This window comes from Hemibagrus wyckioides, linkage group LG15, assembly GCF_019097595.1.
Source record: "Hemibagrus wyckioides isolate EC202008001 linkage group LG15, SWU_Hwy_1.0, whole genome shotgun sequence".
Taxonomy (NCBI): domain Eukaryota; kingdom Metazoa; phylum Chordata; class Actinopteri; order Siluriformes; family Bagridae; genus Hemibagrus; species Hemibagrus wyckioides.
Window position 1 is genome coordinate 8,032,638 of NC_080724.1, and position 16,616 is coordinate 8,049,253.

Consider the following 16,616-nt stretch of genomic DNA (forward strand, 5'->3'; position numbering starts at 1 on the left):
CACATTTTAACATTTAATGTTTTGTTCGTAATAAAACGTCAATAGAACTCTCTAATATTAACTGAAGCTCTCTGAAAGCTCCGCAGCCTTCCCTTAGTATGACGTCAGTAATACTTTGGCTTATGATCATGGTGCTTGAAAGATGCAGTGTCGAAGCCTATTTGCACTTTTTGACCACTGCTGAAAATCTTTTAGCTTTAACATTTTACAAGCAATGAAGTGGATTACAAAGGCGGTTTATATTTGCTTGAGACTGTTAAAAAAAAAAAAAAAGTCTAAATATATGTCCGATATGTTGTGTACGTTTTTCCGCTAACTATAAGCTAACTAATTTAAAGTAATTAAATGAAGGGATGTAGTGGATACCCCAGTGTGCGTCATACCAAACTAACTGGAACTAAATCCTTTCTAATTTTTATTTTGTAAATAATAATCGATTTTCTCCATTTGTTACAACCCTCACCTAAATCAAAGAATTTTCCTTGTGGAGCACCACATAAAGGTTGGTCAGTGAACTAAGAGTCTTACTGCAGTTGGCTGGTTCATCGGAGCCGTCCACACAGTCGTTGTCACGGTCACACATCCAGACACGGGGAATGCAGCGCTTAGTGATGACACACTGGAACTGGTTGGGTGCACACGTCACCTCGGCTACGACGTCAACACGCAGTGACGGTTAGTATACAAACCACTCCAAGACATTAGCAAGAGGCATGTTACACATTATGATGAAGGAGAATATGAGATGATTATAGAGCTGAGGAGACAAGCTGATGACAGGCTAGCTATGGTGGAGAGAAAGACACTCACGACAATCTTTCTCATCTTCTCCTTGGCCGCAGTTGTTCTGGCCGTTACAGCGGAAAATCCCGGGAATGCAGCGGCTCGGGTGCGAGCACTTAAACTGGCTGGGGAGGCACACGTGGATGTCTGCGCCACACACAACAACACGTGCATGTTACACAAATCTGCCTGTATGCTCATTAACACTGTCAGTGTAACCATGTGATATATTTCTGCCATTGAGGTGAGGAACAGAGCCTTGATAAAAACAAACACAACAAAATCCATGACAAATATTTTCAGCCTTATGAAGTCTGTAATAATGCCAGAATTATCATTAATGTTATGAGTTACAGATGAAATCCTAAGTGGGGAGTGAGGTGAGCAATACAACAATACACACACAAAAAAAAAAAAGGACTTGTCATTTGTGACACCTTCCAAAACGCATAAACCATAAATATCGCCAAGAAGAATGGGCAAATATTAGGATCCAGATGAGCAAAGCTGATAAAGATTTGTGTGTATGTGTGTGTGTTGGAGATGGGTTTCAATATTTATGCAGCCAGCAATTAATACACTTTTTTCTTGTAAATGAATCTTTGTTAATTGTATCTTCAAACATAAGTGTCAATTAAACAGCAACAATGCCAGAAAAATCCATTTCAGTTCCAGGTAGCATTACAAAGTGTGTGTGTGTGTGTGGGGTGAATACTTATGCAACATGCTGTAAATGTGTGTGTGTGTAGGCACAGTACCGCAGTTGGCCTCATCGGAGTGGTCCTGGCAGTCATTGTCTCCATCGCAGATGTAGGCAGGGTTTGTGCAGATGCCGGTTCCACACTGGAACTGTCCAGGCCGACATTTAAACTCAGCTAAAAATAACACACACAACAAAAGTTAGTGTTCTCTCTCTCTCTCTCTCGTCATCTATTCATGATGACTAGCTCTCTCTGTATCTTTCTCATTATGTATTCCTTGTCTGTATCAGTGTTTTCTTCATTATGGCTCTCTCCTTCTTTCTCTGCCCACCATCTCTCTGCCCACCTGTGTCAGTCTCTCTTTTTCTCTCTACCCGTCTCTCTGCCCATCTGTCACTCTCTGCCCACCTGTGTCAGTCTCACTCTCTCTACCTGTCTCTGTGCCCATCTGTCATTCTCTCTCTCTACCTGTCTCTCTGCCCATCTGTCACTCTCTCTGCCCACCTGCAGCTGTATCAGTCTCTCTCTCTTTCTCTCTACCTGTATCTTTGCCCATCCATCAGTCTGTCTCTCTCTGTCCCCCTGCCTCTCTCTCTACCTGTAGCTGCCTCTCTGCCCATCTGTCACTCTGTCCTCCCATCTCTCTGCCCATCTGTGTCAGTCTCTCTCTCTACCAGTCTCTCCCTCTCTGTCCACCTATCTATTTGCCCATTCGTAAGTCTTTCTCTCTCTCTACCTGTCTGTCTCTCCACCTGTCAGACTCTCTGCCCATTGTCTCTCTCTCTACCTGTCTCATGGTCTCTGGCCATTTTTCAGTCTCTTTCTCATGTCACCTTGTCTCTCTGCCCATCTGTCTGTGTCTCTCCATCTCACCCTCACTGTCCATCTTTCTTTGTCTCTGCTATATCTGTTTGCCTCTCTGTCCTTCTGTCAGTCACCATGTCTCTCTACCTTACCCATCAATCTGTCCATCAACCTTTGTCTCTCACGTTCTATCCTTCTAAGGTTTGTCTGGGTTTCTGTCTCCATGGTGAGACTGTGCTTACTCAGTCTGTACTTGTCCAGGAACTTGTCCCTGCTTTATATCTCGGATGGTAGTGATGGGTACAGACAGTACAGACTCACTAGCAAAGATTTTACACCAAATTAAAAAATTTCTTCTTTGCTGCCAACTATATGGATTTTTTTTTCTTGATTACACAAAAACAAAAAGCACAAAGAGCTCTGTATGCACTCAAAATTTCCTGAGGCAGATTTTTACTCCTAGGTAATCATACATAGTGTAACGAGAGCTCTAGGGCAATGTTTTCTAGAGTGAACAGGTGTCTCCTTTCTGAAAGTCTGCCTTTTTTTCTTTTAATACCTACTTTAGTTTTGGCCATCTTTCTCTCTGTCTGTTCATCCATCTGTCTCTGGCGGTCCATCTGACGTTCTCTGTCCTTCTGTCACTTCATCTCACTTTCTCAACTTGTCTTTCGCTCATGGTCTCTCTCTCTCTGTTTCTCTGTCCATCACTCTGTCCTTCTCTGTCTGTTCATCACTCAGTCCGTCACTCTCTAGGTGTCTGCCTATTCATCTTTCTGTCTGGTCATTTCACTGTTTGCACAGTCTGACTGTCTCCCTCTCTCTCTCTCTCTCTCTCAGGTTGTCTTTCTCTCATGGTGCAGATATTTCAAAGACTTTACTCACGACAGTCAGCAGGTTCATCTGAGCGATCTCCACAGTCATCTTCAGTGTCACACTTCCACCAGAAGGGGATGCACTTATCATTCTTACACACAAACTGCGAACACACACACACACACACAACTATCTGATTACCTCCATCTTTACTCAACTGGCATGACTTCTATTTAACTTAAAAAATAAAGTTAAACGTAAAATAAAAAATAAAAATTTCTTTATCTAGATGGTAGCAAGAGTATTTAAAAGATCATTAAAATATGTTAAAGTTCACAAAAATGTGAAGGCGTAAAAAGCATTTGGTGAACAAACACAATATAAATAACAGGCCTGAAAGATTACCCAATATTTTGAATGGATACTGGACATTTTGACTGGGGGGAAAAAAATCGATATGGGATATAATAAAATGAATACTAGCTAAAGGAGCTAGTTTACTAGCTTGCTTCTGGTTTGATGTAGTCTAGACTGATCTTCAAACTGGAAAAAACGGAACAAAAAAAGCCCTGAAAGTTGCTAGCCGACCTAATTCAGGTTTGTATGTAAAAAAAAAAAAAAAAAAATTAATAAATAAACATTTATCACCAGAATTCAAGGACCTTAATGAGACAAACAGGTAGTGATGGAGAAACAAATCTTCACAATCATTCAGTAGCAACAGAATATTTTACTATTACTTGTTATTTTTCAGTAGCACACACACCTGGCTCGCTGTGCAGTTAGACAGGCACTGCTTTCCATCTGCAGCCAGGTAGAAGTTAGTGGGGCAGGCACACTTGTAACCTCCTCCAGGGGACAACAAACACAGGTTACTGCATCCTCCGTTATCCACCTGACACGGGTGACTCTCCACTGAGAACAGAAGAAAAGCTGTTTCTCGTTACGCTGTTGAGGTGTATGCTGACTCGCGATACGAAGATACAGCTGAATCCTGAGGTGAAGAACCCGTTCACTGAACCACGCCTTATTTACACACGAGAAAGAGCTTGAGATTTATCTGATCAGACATACGAATCAGGCATAACATTAAAACCAGTGACACTGATTATCTCATTGATTAAAATGGCTTCTGAACAGAGGTGGGATATGTTCACCTTTCTATCAGAGCCGCCGTTAACCTTTAACCTACACTATGGGATCGGATTAGATTGGATTTGCCTTCAATCCCAGTGTGCATCGATGAGCCTCGAGAGGCCACGACCCTGTCATGGGTCATCGGTTGTCCTTCCTCAGAGCAACTTTTCGTAAGCACTGACCACTGCATATCCCAGCAACACCCCATAAGGCATCACAATTTATCTATTACGCTTGCCCGTTTTTCCTGCTCCCAACACATCAACTTCGAGAACTTGCTGTTCACTCGCTGCTTAACCTATCCCACACCCTGAGTGATGGCACAGTAACGAGATAATCAACGTTGTTGTTCACTTCACATGTCAGTGGTTTTAATGTTATGGCTGATTGCTGTACATCAGTTTGGAGTTTCTCTCTTTCTCTCTCCCTCTCTTTTTTTTACTTGATGCAGAGAATAAGAAAAGGAATAAAAAAGGATCCTTGTGGGCTTCACAGAATGAATTTGAAAGGATAAACATCATAAAAAAACTATAGAATTTGAAAGCTATAATGAATTATGAGGAGTTGATTGTGTGCATCGCATAATACTCCGGATTTCTGTAGGATAGATCTGCATAATGAGTTTTGTATGAATCTGGCTGGAGGGAGGTAGGTGTGTGTGTGTGTGTGTATCCCCTCACCAGCAGGCTGTCTGTACGGATGGTAGATGTGGATATCCATAGGCCTGTGCAGTGTGCTGATCAGCATGGTCTTGTTGGTGCCCAGTGTTTTGTGAGCTCTGTTGATGGACTTGGTCTCCCAGTCGGTCCAGTAGATGTAATCCTCGAACAGAGTCATGGCGAAGATGTGTGGGATGTCGTGATTCAGCACTGTACGGAAGGCAACATGTACGCAAGACACAAGTTGAGCTACACAACCTACATTCCTTCTCCCATCGCACTATTACACACGCTTTAACTCTGTAGTGAGCAACGTGGTGATGCTGGTTTTGATGTATTATCATCCCACTGACTTTCATTTAAGGTCAGAATATCATTTGTTTTAAAACAATTCCCTCTCTCACAAAGAAATAGATAGAAAGTGAGAGGAAAAGGAGAGAGAGAGAGAGAGAGAGATGTGGGTAGATATAAGAGATATAAAGGCTGAGAGAGAAGAAACAGAGGTGAGGGAGAGAGACACTAACAGACAGACAAGGAAGAAAAAGACAGTATAGAGAGAAAAACAGTTATATAGAGAAAGAAAAGTAAAAGATTGAGAGAGATAGACAGACAGGCACACAGACAAAAGAGAAAGATAGATATAGAGAGAGACAGAGATTAAAACACAGACAGACAGGCAAGAAAACTGCAAATGGTTGAGAGAAAAAGAACAGAAGAAACCAAAGAGAGAAATGATTAAATACAGACAGACGGAGAAGGAAGAATAGACAGGAAGTAGATAGACAAAGAGAATAGATGGAGAAGAAAGACAGAAAGAGTAAAAATTAAAGGGGACAATGGGATAGAAAAAGAGAGACAAAAGAACAAAGATGAAAAGACAGAGATAAAGAGAAAGAGATATAGAGATGGACAGATAGACTGAGCTATATTTCTCTATCTACACAGAGAGAAAAGAATGAGAAATAAAGAAAGAGAGACTCTGTACCAATGTGCCTGTTGGAGCCGTCGAGGCTAGCGAAGGCGATGTAGTCCTCGCGAGCGTCAGCCCAGTAGATTCGGTCGTTGATGAAGTCCAGTGTGAGGCCGTTGGGCCATGTGATCTTGTCTTTGATGATGATGCTCCGGTCTGTGCCATCCATTCCAATACGGCCGATGTGAGGCACATCTCCCCAGTCTGACCAGTACAGATATCTGCGCACACACACGCACATTTAAATTAAACACAGACATGTATATTAGCAGCAAAACTATAAGTGTGAATAAAACTAAACTGACCACATTCATGTTAAAGAATGATGACACTGGCTCCTCAACTCTTACCAGATCCTCTGATTTATCTTTGAGTGTGTGAGTTCTCACCCGTTGCGTACGTCCACAGCCACAGCCCGTGGTTCCCTCAGACCGCTGTTGACCAGCATGCTCCTGTATGCCCCATTCAGCTTGGAGACCTCGATGGTGTCTCGGCCTTTATCACACCAGTACAGGTTTCCTCCAACCCAGTCCACCGCCAGACCGTCCGGGTTACTCAAAGACGTCCGGTGCAGCACCTGACCATGCAGGAACGCATATAACCAAGTGGCACACAAAAAGAATCCATAGGTATCCCTGGATATCGGAAACCTCAAACGCACCTCAACGTTACTGCCGTTCATGTGCATGCGGCGGATCATGCTGCCCTGCGTGGTCACGTCTGTCCAGTAGATCATCTGCTCTGCGTAGTGATAGTCCAGGGCCACAGCGTTGTTCAAACCCTGTTACACACAATTAAAAAATATAGCAAACAGAAAAAGAAAAGAAAAAAAAAAAAACACTTTCCCTATTTAAAGAAACCCTGAGGTGGAGGTGTTTATGATATATGTAGGACTTTCGATGACATTCTACACACTTTATATTTACACTCTTACCTGTTTGATGAGGGTGTAATTGCTGCCATCTAGGTTGAGCTTCCTCAAGTAGTAGCGGTTGGCAAAGAGCAGAAAAGCTTCCTCTTCTACAGAAAAAAAACATCCAGCCGAGCCAATTAGTGTTCACAATATATGTTCAACAAGCGAGTGAGAGAGAGAGAGAGAGAGAGAGAGAGAGAGAGTGTGTGTGTGTGTGTTCTGTTCATACCAGAAGAGGACTTGCAGCGTGTCGAGTCGTTAGCATGCACCGCATAACCTTCCACGCAGAAGCAGTGGAAGCTGCCGAAGCTGTTGACACAACGCTGTGAACAAGGGTACGTGGTGGTGCATTCGTCCACATCCATACACGTCTTGCCATCATTTTTCAGACGGAATCCGGGCTCACAGCGGCACTGATGAACGACAAAACAAATTATTGAATGAATAAATATCTGAACATATGGCTCGTTTGCACTCAAAACCACTACACATTACCAACATCACCACAACATCAAACACCATTACAATCAGAAACATCACAAACATTAACCACCAGACCATCACTAACATCACCATCTCCATCAACATCACAAACACCACCATCACCATTATCACAAACACCACCATCAACATCACAAACACCACCATCACCATTATCACAAACACCACCATCACCATTAACATCACAAACACCATCAACATCACAAACACCACCATCACCATTAACATCACAAACACCACCATCAACATCACAAACACCACCACCATCACAAACACCACCATCACCACCACCATCACAAACACCACCATCACCATTAACATCACAAACACCACCATCACCATTAACATCACAAACACCACCATCAACATCACAAACACCACCATCACCATTAACATCACAAACACCACCAACATCACAAACACCACCATCACCATTAACATCACAAACACCACCATCACCATTAACATCACAAACACCACCAACATCACAAACACCACCATCACCATTAACATCACAAACACCACCATCACCATTAACATCACAAACACCACCAACATCACAAACACCACCATCACCATTAACATCACAAACACCACCATCACCATTAACATCACAAACACCACCATCACCATTAACATCACAAACACCACCATCACCATTAACATCACAAACACCACCAACATCACAAACACCACCATCACCATTAACATCACAAACACCACCAACATCACAAACACCACCATCACCATTAACATCACAAACACCACCATCACCATTAACATCACAAACACCACCATCACCATTAACATCACAAACACCACCATCACCATTAACATCACAAACACCACCAACATCACAAACACCACCATCACCATCAACATCACAAACACCACCATCACCATCTCCATCAACATCACAAACACCACCATCACCATCTCCATCAACATCACAAACACCACCATTACCATCTCCATTACCATCACAAACACCACCATCACCATCTCCATCAACATCACAAACACCACCATCACCATTAACATCACAAACACCACCATCACCATTAACATCACAAACACCACAATCACCATCTCCATTAACATCACAAACACCACCATCACCATTAACATCACAAACACCACCATCACCATTAACATCACAAACACCACCATCACCATCTCCATTAACATCACAAACACCACCAAAGCAAACACCCCCACCACAATCACCATTAACATCACAAACACCACCAAAGCAAACACCCCTACCACAATCACCATTAACATCACTATCACAATCATAATCATGAGGCTAGTCATCATGTAAATTTCCCTTTGGGATGAATAAAGTATCTATCTGTCTGTGTATCTAAATCACTAAATATCTATATTTCCATGGCTCCATATCCACCTCTCTATTGATCTCGTTTCTGGTGCAAAATTGGTCAGAAACAGGTCTAAGGTGTGAACATTAACAAAACCGATACAACACAACATGCACACACACCTTGTATCCAATCTTCAGGTCCTCACAGAGCTGTGTACAGCCACTGAGCTTGATGTTGAGACACTCGTTGACGAAGCAGTTGTGCTCGTCTGAGCCGTCGCCGCAGTCGTCTTTCCAGTCACACAGTGCGTCCTCGCTCACACACTTCCCGTTGTTGCACAGATGTGCCGAGTCGTTACAGCGTTTCTCTGTGAACGTACACGTACACACACAAATAATCAGAATTATACTTTTACTATTTACTATTGAATTTACTTTTACATTTTAAGTTACTGCAAGTCCAAGTCAAAACAAGGCATAATTTGTATCTTGTATCTTTAAAGCTGTAACAAATTTAATGAGGCTAGTCAGGGCTTTACTATCGTTCTATTCAGGACTGGACAGCGCCATAATTCTCTCAACCCTCAACCTGCATCAGTAAATCATTCAGAATCAAATTTTTCTCCTCAGTGACTCAAATCATTTGGTGCCGTTCAAGTTAAACAAATCGTTCTGATTCTTCCACCGATTCCTTCAGTTTGCCCAAATGTGCAGTTGGTCATGCTGCCTTCAAAGTGGACAACAAGTTTGAGTGATATGTGATGTATAGGAGAAAACAACTACCCCAAATAGCCACTGGACCATTTCATTCCAATTGTGTCTTATTTTACAATATACTTGAATAATTTTTAAGATCCATTCTAACAAATCTGATGTAATAGCACGCTGGAAATCTCCTTCTTGGATCCAGTGATCCCGAACAGCATCAATGGATTTGAAATTTTAGTTATAACTGAAAGATTAGCTGATTTAATCACTGAGCACTGAACGGGAGAAGAGCAAATCATTGATAGGAACAGAAGAGAATCACTGATTCAAGATACGTAGCTCAGGTAAGGCACACAGGTACAAAGGTAGTTGTCAATACGGCAGATAGAGACAGAACCATTTCATAATCATGAAGTATGAAAACATTTGTGCTTTCCGATTGTGAAGCCTGCTAGCATCACAAAAAAAATTGCTCCGATACAGAGGTGAATAATTTAAAATGACTGAATCATTCTGTCGATTTTCCTCTCAACGAGAAAATTGTAAACCATTCAAACGTAACCCTGTATATTATCAGACTTGGCCATGTTTTAGTTATTAGCTATTCTCTAACTGAGCTCATACAAATTCATTTTTCACAGAAGTACTGAGAATTCTCAAGTTAAAAGAAAAAACAAAACAAGCGATGATGAAAAAAAATCCCAAAATAATCAGCCATCCAAGATGCGTTTAAGCTTTAAAATCCCATTTTAAGTGCAGAGGTACTTCACCACCGCTACCTCCTCATTCCTCACTACCTAAAGAAGCGAGTAAAACGGAAAGGACAGAGCCATCACGTCCCAGGTGCTCGACGAAGCGGTCAATCTCTCCAGGCAGGGGCGACGTTAATGAGGCGGCAAACTGGCCGCCATCAACCCCTTCATCAAGCTCGCACACTGCATTGCACAGCTGGCTCCGAGCCAGAAAGTTTATGACCAAGAGCTTTTATGGTTTCGTATAACCCTGTGCTTTCCATTTTCACACAGATATGACAGCAGGAACAACAGAGACATATAGTGTCTGTGGTGATTATGTAATGTATAGGAGAAAAAAATAACTAAGTTGTTATAATAACAATTAAATTAAAATAAAAATTACTATAGAAACAATAACATTAGAATAGGTGCATTAATATAAATGTGAGATCAAGAACATCCAAGTTAAAGTTAAGGACATCTTCGTGTTTGTTGTTAATACCTGGCTCTGTGCAGCGGAGGTTCTTGGGGGCTTCATCTGAGTGGTCATGACAGTCAAACTCGCCGTCACACTCCCAGCTCTTCTGCTTTAGGCACTGGCCATTATCACAGCGGAAATCGTTGAGACCACATGTGGGGTATTCTGTTACAAAAACGAAGGTGACATCACACAACAGCTCATTAAAAATGTCTAAACTTAACTTCTTCCTACACTACAGAGGCACAAAAAAAAACAATGTGTCCATGTCAGTGTATGTATTTCTAAAGTTTGGAGCACAGGACATCTCGAGTCCTGCACTCTCAAGGACTCCAAGCACATGATCAGCGTGCAGATCCGGACTGGGACAAGGACAATGAGGATGGACACGGACACACACTCACCACATTCGGGAGACTCGTCAGAGCCGTCACGGCAATCCAAGTCGTGATCGCACACGAAATGCTTGGGGATGCACTGCTTATTCTGGCACTGGAACTCTGTGGCATCACAGGTCTTGTTGTTTGCTACAATGAGAAACAACAAGAAATGAGAACAAAAAAACAAAATTAAAAATAAATTAATTAATTAAATAAAAAAGGTCAATGACGAAAAGGACTTGTGAGTGGACACTTACTGCAGCCAGCCTGCACTCCCTCATCAGCACCATCTGGACAGTCTTTGTCCCCGTCACACTTCCAGCGCTGGGGCACGCAGTGGGAGCCGGGGCAGTGGAAGGCTTCAGGACTGCACGTCTTCGAACCTGGACATGACATTGTATAAAATGTGAAGCAGAAAAATATCCAGGTCCTTGGGTGAGTGGACAAAAGTTTTGAAGATCATTCAGGGTGTACTACTCATTGCTGTTATGTCACGATGACAATTTCTTATCTTATTTAAACAGACAACTGGTACTTTTTATCCGGTTATATTTAGTCCATCCCTCACTAACCTCTAGTTTTCAGTTAATAATAAGTTAATAATTCATCTTGTCTTGTTTATGACATAAAAGTCCTTTGTTTTCAAGAGGGTTACAAACAATTCATTGTTACATAAAAACAATTTTTAATCCATTTAAGCCTTAGATATGTATATATAGATTAGTATATAAAGCAACATAAAATTAGCTGTTATTATAAAAACAACAACATTAGATCAAGAGCATTCATATAAATTGCTCTGTAGCTGCTGTTAAATTAAACCAACAACTTCTGACCAATCAGAACTGAGAATTCACAAGTGCCATGGTACAATAAGTATCATAAGTTAATAATCTGTTTCAAACGACGAATTCCTAAGCATCTGTGTTAGTGCATGATTTTTTTTGATGTTTTCCTGTCTCTACTTTGTTAAGATGGACACCACCCAGTTGGAAACAACCCCACCATTCATACCCTTCCCCCGACATCATCACCCACACCCATGCCGACAGCTATTATGACTCACTGCATCGGCTGCCCTCATCTGTGCCGTCTCCACAGTCGTCGGTCCCATCACACACCCAGGAGCTGGAGATACAGCGGTGATTCCCACACTCAAACTGTGTCGGTGAGCAAAACTTATCTATAAATAAGAGGAAACGATAGCACGTTAGATGGAAGCAGAAACTCAATCATATGTCTTTAAGAGTGAGCTACGGTTGTACGGGCTCGGGTTCAAGGCTCGCTACTAACCACAATGGGTCTCGTCTGTTCCATTTTCACAGTCGTTCTCTTTGTCGCAAGTCCAGCTCATGGGAATGCAGCGGCCGCTGGGACAGGCGAAGAAGTTCACGGGACATTTCAGCTTCCTCTTCTCTGTAATGGAAACGTTGAATCCAGAAATGACTAAATGTCTGTTCTGGGTTATTGTGTGTGTGCGTGGAGTATTTAGGTATGCGTGCCTGACCTGGGCAGTTCCTCTCATCAGAAAAGTCTCCACAGTCGTTCGAACCGTCGCACTGCCAGGAAAGCGCGTAGCACAGTGTGGTGTATTCGCATTTCTGGAAGGTAACACCTTTAACTCCTAACAGGTAGAAGCTGTGGCAATCGGTTGGACCTGAGGAAAAGGATGAAATATTCATGAATAAATACTTTTCTTCCTGCATATCTTGATGATCTCCTGAAGCAATATAATCCATTCTGAATAATAGCATAGTATAGAATAGAATAGTGCTCTAGTTACCAATAACTACTCTTTGGTTATAAGTAAAAAATTTAGTTATTTTTGAAGGCGTATCTTTTTATGGAACAAGGAGAAATACTTACTGCAATTCATTTCATCACTGGCATCCTCACAGTCCACCACCTGGTTACAGCGGGATGAGTTGCTGATGCAGGAACCATCCTTGCACTGGAACTCGGACGCATTGCACAGGGTCACTGAGGAAGAGCAGACACACACATATACGTCATGTGAGGATGAGGAGTTGTACCTCGTTTACGCAATGCAATTTTTCGATAGAGACAGAGAGAAGTCACTATTTACCAGCACATACTAACATTAGAATGCCATACCCTTACACACACTCCCTCTGTACTTACTGTTGCAGGGCCGCTCGTCTGAGCGGTCTCCACAGTCGTCTGTGCCATCGCACCAGGAACTGTGCTTGATGCAGCGTCCATTGAGGCAGCGTCTGTAACCCTTCTTACAACCGCGATTAGCTGCAGCAAACGCATCAACACCAGCAACACATCAATGACCACACAGAAACGAAAGCCATTAGTGAAAAATGGTTATGAGTGAGCAAGTGTCAATTACACTGTGTGTAAAGGGTGTTTAAAGTTTAAACGCAAGCCAGAGAGAGAGAAAGATACACGGCACTTACAGCAGTAGGACGGCTTCTCATCGGATTTGTCTTTGCAGTGAGCGCGACCGTCGCATGTCAGGCTGTAGTTGATGCAGTCACCGTTTCCACACTCAAACTCGTCCACGCTGTGGCATGTGGTGTTCTCAGCTGGGAGAGAAAGTAGAGATTTGCACTGAAACTAGATTGCCAGGGTCTGCTTGAACCGCTTTTTAATGTGCAGTGAAAAATAAGCATGATTATTTGCATGTGCAAGTTTGTCTCACCGACACACACGTTGCCCTCCACCAGCTTGCGGTCTCCACGACAGCTGCAGTTGACCCGGCCCTCGGAGGTGAGCAGACACAGATCTTCGCAGCCGCCATTATTGGTGTGACATGGAGAGAACTCACCTGTGCACCACACAAAGTAAAGATCAGCTTCAATCCCAGTCAGCTTTTATGCTATTAATATTTGAATTAGTGTTTGATGAAACGCACAGCTGTTGGTGTCCTTTGCCACGGCGATGATGCCCATGGGCTGCTGGGGAATGTCAGCACGCAGCACTTTCATGTCTCTGCCGAATTTGTCAGCTCTGAGCACGGCTCTGCGCACCCAGTCTGTCCAGAAGATGTACTCGCCATACACAGCCAGGCCAAATGGGTGCACAGGCTCGTTTTTCAAGACCACCTACATGCACACAGAGTATTGTGAATGTACTTAAACAAATCTGAAAGTCTTTTACTTGTTTTTTTTGTTCTCCTACTCATTTCTAAAGTACACACACACACAGACACACAGGAGCACTCACAAAGCGGTTGGAGCCGTCGTACTCGCAGCGTTCAATCTTATCCAGCGTGGCATCAGAGAAATAAAGCTTCTCAGCACGATGGTCTATAGCAAGGCCGTTGGGCGTGCGGATGCTGTTACCCACAATCACCAACACGTTAGCCCCCGCCAGAGATGAGCGCATGATGCTGGGAGCCAGCTCGTTCCAGTTCGTCCAGAACATCAAGCTGAAATAAGAGAGGGCTGATATGCTTACACACAGATTTGCAAGACAATCAAGGATAAAGCTGCATGTAAACATCGCTATCATGACATATGAAAAACAAAAATTAGATCTCATTTTTGTTCCACAGTTAGGCCATATATCCTCGACATACTGATTATAGAACTGAAAGCTTTAAAAAGACCAGTTAAATACAGATCCATGCAGATTCCTCACCCTTGGCACTCGTCTAAAGCAAAGGCTCTCGGGTGGTCATCTCCGGACATGGTGACCACCGTCTCCCTGTTGAAGGCGCCACTGCGCGTCTGGTCCACTGTGTGACGTGTAATGGTGGAGGTGGTGTAACTGGTCCAGTAGAGTGTATCCCAACCCCTGTGATATGCCAAGCCTTCCACTGAGCCCACATCTAAGAGGAAAAACGACATGACAGAGCTGATATAAAGAAAAGAACATGCAGTGAAAGCCAATACAATGAAAGCAAATGACAGTAATAACTTTATAATTAAATAACAAGATGGTTGGATAGCGTACTGTGAACTTCAAATTTATGTTCTGGTAAATTATCCACCACTACGACATTCATCTCTTGCTTTGTAAACGACTATTGCTTTGCCCAGGGACAAAAACATTTTATTTAGCACTATTTGCCGTACAGAGCCTTCAGCAGCCAGCATGCCTCTATTAGTACGTGTGTGCTGGTGCTGTTTGCATTGTGTTTGTGTGTGTGTGTGCGTGTACAGAAGTCATTTCATGGATGGTTTCACTGTGCACACACACCCTGTTGTCAAGTGATCCCTATATTCAAGTCTGGCTCTGCTTCAAAATAAAACACTGCTACAACGCTCAAAGATTTAATAAGACAATTTTTTTGATTGTGTTCCCTTAATAATAAATAGTCCCATAGAGCTGCTGCCATTCTTTAAGATTTCCACTGGTTAATAAATGAAGAATGAACTCCAGCCATAAAGGTTTTATGAGTGAGGACTGTGCCGTATCTCAGTCCTTATCTGCTGACGTCACTTAGATGGAGTACCAGGACTGTGATTAACCAACCTTAAAAAGACAAGTCAAAGCACAAAGCCAAAAAAAAAACCTGGAGATTGTATGAGCAAGTAAATCATGTACACGACCTGGGCAAGGCAGGTCAAAAAAATCTCATGTGAAGGCACCAAAGTTTGCTGTGAAATCAGCTGCTACAAATCAAATCAAGATACAAATCCACCTTCCAATTTGTTGCATCTCTGCATCAGCAGAGGACAGTGTGAAGTTCAACCAATCACTCTGCAGGGACAAAGCCTGTCTCCAAAACTGTCCATAGAAAGAACCTTGGACAGAGATACTCCACCTTTCAAAACAAATGAGACCAAGATACTCCACTTTTCAAGACAAAGGAGATAGAGATAGCCCACCTTTAAAGAAGGAGACAGATACTACACCTTTCGAGACGAAGGATACAAAAGTACTCCACTATTCAAGAAGAAAGGAGACAGAGATACTTTACCTTTCAAGATGAAAGAGACAGACACTCCACCTTTCGAGATGAAAGTAGACAGAGATACTCCACCTTTTGAGACAAAGGTGACTGAGATACTCTACCTTTCAAGACAAGGGAGACAGAGATACTCCACCTTTCGAGACAAAAGAGACCAAAATACTGTACCTTTCCAGACAAGAGACACAGAGGTACTCCACCTTTCAAGACAAAGGAGACAGAGACACTCCACTTTTCGAGATGAAAAAAACACTTAACCTTTCAAGACGAAGAGATGCCCCTTTCAAGGAGGCTTCTGTGATAAGGTAGTTTAATTTGTCAAATAGACAGAGGATCTGTTCTTCTTATAAGCAGCACCATAAAATTAGACTATCATTTTGTTTTTCAACCATGTTCTGGAATTCCAGTGCACAGATAAGAAATAATAGTCCTGAAGAGGCTTTATATTGACAACATAGATGACTGTCATGGTGGAGTAAAATTGATTGTTCTCACTATAGTCCAGCAGGAACCTGGCCTTGAAAAGCTATGTTCTGCATGCTTGACTGGTTTCACAAAATCAATACCAGCCCACAAGCAGCACTGGCTGTTTTCAGAGCAGTTTCTGAACATCACCGATCCATGATCCACTGATCTGCGACATCCACCAAATCACATTTAACGGCTTTAAGAAGACTAGAAAAAAAAGCTGAATGGTACATTTGGTGACTGGCAATTGCAAGAAGTTCTGCTTGCAAATCGCAAAATTTTCTTTTCCAAGCAAAAAACAAGGACTAAAAAACAGCTCATAACTCTAAGGAGCAAACTGGCCTTTGACAAT

The 16,616-nt window shown here is 42.4% G+C and overlaps 1 protein-coding gene across 2 annotated transcripts in view; it reads right to left on the reverse strand.

Moving 5' to 3' along the window:
* lrp1ab (low density lipoprotein receptor-related protein 1Ab) overlaps nucleotides 1–16,616 on the reverse strand; it is a 130,665-nt gene that overhangs the window by 18,555 nt on the left and 95,494 nt on the right. For both annotated transcript variants that reach the window (XM_058410521.1, XM_058410522.1), the window contains exons 42-66: nucleotides 14,521–14,710; nucleotides 14,104–14,308; nucleotides 13,793–13,982; nucleotides 13,580–13,705; nucleotides 13,335–13,463; nucleotides 13,051–13,170; nucleotides 12,775–12,888; nucleotides 12,416–12,565; nucleotides 12,202–12,324; nucleotides 11,975–12,091; nucleotides 11,166–11,291; nucleotides 10,933–11,055; nucleotides 10,553–10,693; nucleotides 8,789–8,976; nucleotides 7,013–7,196; nucleotides 6,805–6,890; nucleotides 6,532–6,651; nucleotides 6,260–6,447; nucleotides 5,886–6,091; nucleotides 4,922–5,110; nucleotides 3,871–4,019; nucleotides 3,174–3,267; nucleotides 1,542–1,658; nucleotides 811–930; nucleotides 529–651 (exon numbers count right to left, since the gene is read on the reverse strand). In XM_058410521.1, the coding sequence (XP_058266504.1) occupies nucleotides 529–651; nucleotides 811–930; nucleotides 1,542–1,658; nucleotides 3,174–3,267; nucleotides 3,871–4,019; nucleotides 4,922–5,110; nucleotides 5,886–6,091; nucleotides 6,260–6,447; nucleotides 6,532–6,651; nucleotides 6,805–6,890; nucleotides 7,013–7,196; nucleotides 8,789–8,976; nucleotides 10,553–10,693; nucleotides 10,933–11,055; nucleotides 11,166–11,291; nucleotides 11,975–12,091; nucleotides 12,202–12,324; nucleotides 12,416–12,565; nucleotides 12,775–12,888; nucleotides 13,051–13,170; nucleotides 13,335–13,463; nucleotides 13,580–13,705; nucleotides 13,793–13,982; nucleotides 14,104–14,308; nucleotides 14,521–14,710 (3,618 nt within the window). The remainder of the gene's footprint in view (nucleotides 1–528; nucleotides 652–810; nucleotides 931–1,541; nucleotides 1,659–3,173; nucleotides 3,268–3,870; nucleotides 4,020–4,921; nucleotides 5,111–5,885; nucleotides 6,092–6,259; nucleotides 6,448–6,531; nucleotides 6,652–6,804; nucleotides 6,891–7,012; nucleotides 7,197–8,788; nucleotides 8,977–10,552; nucleotides 10,694–10,932; nucleotides 11,056–11,165; nucleotides 11,292–11,974; nucleotides 12,092–12,201; nucleotides 12,325–12,415; nucleotides 12,566–12,774; nucleotides 12,889–13,050; nucleotides 13,171–13,334; nucleotides 13,464–13,579; nucleotides 13,706–13,792; nucleotides 13,983–14,103; nucleotides 14,309–14,520; nucleotides 14,711–16,616) is intronic.